We start from the raw sequence: 1,339 nt of genomic DNA on the forward strand, positions 1-1,339 counted from the left end.
ATGATTAAAGGAAGAAAAAACAGAGGAAGGAAATGAAGGGGATTGAGGAAGAAGGTAGGCCACAGGATAGGTAGGTAAAAAGGAGAGAGGCCGGGGCTAGGAGAGGGCAGAATTGGCAACACCTTGAAAGTGGGAGGTTAAGGCTGAGTAACAACACATCCTTAACATGTAGCAGCTCTCACGCTAGCATACCTCAGGCATCCTCTTTCAGGAACTTGCTTGGGTTATTAGTTTTCCTAAACCCACAATTAATTTTAATGAAACCGTTTTCCTCTTTTAGAGCAGCTTCAAAGGGTAAAAGAGGAGGAGTTTCTCTCTATCCACATCAATGAATTTAGGAAGGACAAGTCATAGGATTCCAGCAGAAAAGTCGCCATGGAGAGATGGAGGAAACATGAGTTTCTGCTCCATGGCGTGCGTGCGTACGTAGGATATAGACTGAAATGCAGTATTTTAAAAGCAATCTACTCTCTGTCTTTAGGATCATCCTGGGATACAAACCCCAGATAATTAGGTCACAGCAACCACTTACAGACCCTGACTTACTAGGCTACCAAGAGTATAGCTCTGTAGTGAAGACCTGCTAACACACAAAGTAGCCACATGGCCCCTAACACACGCTACAGATGTGCCCACAAGTTTTACACAAATGACTTGGTTTTAAACACTCATGAAAAAGACGTCTTCTTCAGTCCATACCTGGGGAACCGTGCTGTAGGCACCCTGCAGCTCCGTGCCCCAACCGCTGCCTTTCTGACCCGCTGCCTTCGCTACAGTAACTCTGCTTTCACATCCCTGGCATGGGACCAGGCAAACGTTTTACTTCCCTTCTTAACTAGCCAGTCTGCCAAAATCCACATTCGGCCCCCGCCATCTTGGCCATCGGCCCCTCCAGGTTCACCTCCACGCCCACCTTCGCCCTCCCGCCCTCGGCTGGGGGGGCTCATGCCGGGGGCGACCGCAGGCCCCGGCAGCCGGGCACGCAGGAGGCCTAGGCCGCCGCGCGCTTCCTCACACCGGGGAGGCAGCTGCCCGCACCCCCACGCCTCGGACCCGGCCTGGCAAGCTCAGTTTGTTCCCTCTGCCTGCAACGGCACCCACGCGCCGTGGGCCGGGCCCGGCCAGTTAGGTTTGCTCCCTCATGCCAGACCAGGCAGCTGCCTGCTCCCGCACGCCTCGGCGGCAGCGACAGCCCTTCCCGGCGCGGGAAACGTCGCGCCGGCAACCCAGGGGCGGCCCGGTACGCCGGGAGCCGCTCCGCGCCAGACGGAGGAAGGCTGAGCCGCTCCGGCCGCCGTCCAGCGCGGCGGCCGGCGCCTGCGCAGAGGCTGCTGCCGGC

General features: G+C 56.8%; 1 protein-coding gene across 1 annotated transcript in view; it reads left to right on the forward strand.

Moving 5' to 3' along the window:
- Window positions 1–1,141: 1,141 nt before the first annotated feature.
- MTPAP (mitochondrial poly(A) polymerase) overlaps window positions 1,142–1,339 on the forward strand; it is a 15,312-nt gene continuing 15,114 nt past the window's right edge. Inside the window, exon 1 of the mRNA XM_010562951.1 lies at window positions 1,142–1,240. Within this exon, the coding sequence (XP_010561253.1) occupies window positions 1,142–1,240 (99 nt within the window). The remainder of the gene's footprint in view (window positions 1,241–1,339) is intronic.

The sequence above is a fragment of the Haliaeetus leucocephalus genome, unplaced genomic scaffold (assembly GCF_000737465.1).
Source record: "Haliaeetus leucocephalus isolate CR32 unplaced genomic scaffold, Haliaeetus_leucocephalus-4.0 Scaffold0, whole genome shotgun sequence".
In the NCBI taxonomy this organism is placed as follows: domain Eukaryota; kingdom Metazoa; phylum Chordata; class Aves; order Accipitriformes; family Accipitridae; genus Haliaeetus; species Haliaeetus leucocephalus.